Source organism: Bison bison, unplaced genomic scaffold (genome assembly GCF_000754665.1).
Source record: "Bison bison bison isolate TAMUID 2011002044 unplaced genomic scaffold, Bison_UMD1.0 scf7180017863815, whole genome shotgun sequence".
NCBI classification, from domain to species: domain Eukaryota; kingdom Metazoa; phylum Chordata; class Mammalia; order Artiodactyla; family Bovidae; genus Bison; species Bison bison.
In genome coordinates this window covers 48,385-51,298 of record NW_011494387.1, presented here as the reverse complement: position 1 = coordinate 51,298, position 2,914 = coordinate 48,385, and the positions used below count along the sequence as shown (strand labels likewise).

The 2,914-nt window shown below is 60.2% G+C and overlaps 1 protein-coding gene across 1 annotated transcript in view; it reads left to right on the top strand.

The window, feature by feature from the left end:
* SLC43A3 (solute carrier family 43, member 3) overlaps window positions 1–2,344 on the top strand; it is an 18,873-nt gene extending 16,529 nt beyond the window's left edge. The window contains exons 11-13 of the mRNA XM_010833625.1: window positions 535–616; window positions 772–895; window positions 1,386–2,344. Coding sequence (XP_010831927.1) covers window positions 535–616; window positions 772–895; window positions 1,386–1,487 — 308 coding nt within the window. The 3' untranslated portion in view covers window positions 1,488–2,344. The remainder of the gene's footprint in view (window positions 1–534; window positions 617–771; window positions 896–1,385) is intronic.
* Window positions 2,345–2,914: the final 570 nt, after the last annotated feature.

The following is a 2,914-nucleotide window of genomic DNA, read 5'->3' as shown; positions in this document are numbered from 1 at the left end:
TGCGGGTGGAGAAGTCCGGGGAGGAGACCCAGATGCCGGGGGAGGCGCGCTGGAGGCTGTGGGAGGGGCAGGGCCTTCACATCCATGTGCTGGGGGCGGAGAAGTCCGGGGAGGAGACCCAGATGCCGGGGGAGGCGCGCTGGAGGCTGTGGGAGGGGCAGGGCCTTCACACCCACGAACGCCCTCCATGTCTGCTCCCTGCCGCCTCTGTGATCTGCCTGGCGAGCTCCTGTTCGCCCTGCAACGCCCACTTCTGCTGTAGCCCTCCCAAGGAAGAGCAGAAAGAAAGCCTTTTCCTTCCTTGTGGCACTCTGCTTCTTTCTTCTTTTTTTGGGGTGGGGGGATATTTTCTTGGCCCTGCCGCACTGCTTGTGAGATCTTAGTTCCCTGACCAGGGATCGAACCCACACCCCTTCCCTGGGAAGTGCAGCGTCTTAACCCACTAGACCAGCAGGGAAGTCATTATTCTTGCTGCTTCTGCTGGGGCATGCATCATTTAGTATATGGTGGATGTATCTGTGTCTTTTTCCTGAGACCTCCTGGGGCCCAGCCTGCGTCTGGGGCCCTGCTGTTTTCCCCGGGTCGAGCGCGGGGCCTTCTCTGTGCTCCAGCAGAGGTGAAGGGGGGGCCCTGTGGGTGTGAGTAAGTGCTGGCTGGCTGAGACTAGGGGAATGGGAGCAGGGGGCTGACCAAGACCCACCAGAGCCAGGCCCTTCCGTGGAGCGAGGGTCCCCAGAGCCGCTGGAACCTCCTTTGCCCGCCCCCGTGCAGGTTCCCCTCGGAGCACTTCGGGAAGCTGTTTGGACTCGTGATGGCCCTGTCGGCCATCGTGTCTTTGCTACAGTTTCCCCTCTTCACCCTCATCAAAGGCCCCCTCCAGAATGACCCGTTATATGTGAGTACTGGGGGGCGGGGACCCTGGCCTTAGACTCAGATCGGGGCGACTTTGTCAGTCTCCAAGCCTGGCCGGGGTGGCCTGGGTGTGGTTCCCGCGGGAACGTTTCTGCACATGGCTACGTCCTGGGTCTTGCTTTTCCAACGGGAGTCCGTGGGAGAACCTATCGTGTGCCGGGGATCCCCGAAGCCAAAGGGTTAACGTGGATGGCCTCCCAGGTCATCGGGGACTCTGCAGACCTCAGTTTCTCCACCTGTGAAATGGGCACAGCTTTCCTCCTTGCCCTGCCCTTAGGCGGGTGGAACGAAAAGTCACCCGGAATCCATCCCATAGGGCACCGTCAGGTCTGAGTGGGATGCAGAGGAGAAACCCGGCGGGATTCTGGTCCCTGCATGATGGTGGACTTGGCCTCACTGCCCCCTCACCCTGCAGGCAGGATTCTGGTCCCTACATGGTGGTGGACTTGGCCTCACTGCCCCTCACCCTCCAGGTGAACTTAATGCTGGTGCTGCTGACTCTCCTGACATTCATCCACCCCTTCCTGGTGAACCGGGAGTGCCAGCGGAAGGAAAGCCCCCGTGAGGTCGCCTAGATCAGAAGCCCCCTCTTTGCTGCCCCGAGGATGTGTCATCTTCCTCCCCCTCGGAGAACCCCACATCCAGGAAGACTTGGCCCACCCAGGCTGCTTATATTAAGTAACCATTTTTCTTTCCATAAGACTTTCGTTTTCACCTGCCTGCCAAGACTGCTTATCCGCAAAATGGGAGCAAAGGCACAGAAAGGCTTTCAGTGTCAGAGGCAGGAACAGCTGGCTCTGGCGAATGCTTGGCCCGAGGCGGGTGATGGGATGGTGAGCTGTGTCTCCTGCTTCTCCGGGTCTCTGTCCCTGAAGCCTGAGCCCGCCTGGATGCTGTGCGCCAAATACGCTTCCCGGTGAAGGCTGAGGCTGTCCCGCTACTCAGCGTTCAGCAGTGGCACCCAGCTTGCCCCCAGGGGCCCAGAGGATGAGCCCGGGGGGAAAGAGAGGCAGGTGGGTTGGGGCGGGGGTCCCAGGTCTGCTGTTGATGCCGAGTGGCCTTGAGCAGACCCTTCTCCCCTCGGAGCGCCGGTTTCCCATTTGTGAAAGGAGAGGGGGTTTGGAGTCGGCCTTCCCTCCAGCATTCGTGTTCCACTGGATTGGCCCAAAAGTTCATCTGAGTTTTTCGTAAGATGTTATGGGGGGCAGGAGGAGGGGGCAGAGATAACCCGAACAAAGTTTTGGGCCAGTAGAAGTTTTTCAGAACAGTGTCAGCCTGCCCACCCTTAGAGCCGTGAGAACCACCTGGCTTGCTGGACCCAGGGGTCTCTGATGAAGCCTTTCAGGGAGGTTTTCTTCAAGAAGGGAGATGATTGGTTTTTATAACATTGAGTTATGTCCTAAATCATTTCATTAAAAGAAATAAAGCTTTTCTGTCTAAGACAACTGCTGCTCCCAGGCTTTGGGGCCGTGGTGGTGTGTGTGCATGCCTGTGTGTTCCAGCCCAGACCTGGCCCGGGGGCGTGGACGTGGGCGGTGTGGAGGTGGCTGGCCGCAGCCCCAGGCATGGCAGCTGGACCCAGGGTGGGGCAGGAGCCTCAGACTGGGGTCCGGCCACCTGGTCCCAAAGCCTGGGCTGGGGGGCCCCCAGGAATGCCCTGCCTTGCCCGCTCTTGCTGTCCACCCTGCCCCCACCCTGCTGTAACACGCGCCTGCCCCCACCCCCCAGCTGGACTCAGAAGGTCTGACCCTTGCAGCAGCTGGGCAGGCCCCTGAGGTCCTTAACTGCTGGCTGCGGTGAGTCCTTTCCACCCCGGAGGCGCCTGCGAGAACTGAAGGTGGTCTCCACTGTCTGGTGTGTGCTGGGCACCCTGGAGCATTCGTTGGTGAGGGGCGGGCTGGGCGAGATGGGAGAAAGTCTGCAACACGCCCGGGGTTTGACTCCTCTTCTCCAGGAGAGGACTGAGGACTGACTCCTGCCTTCAGTCAGTCTGTGATTACTG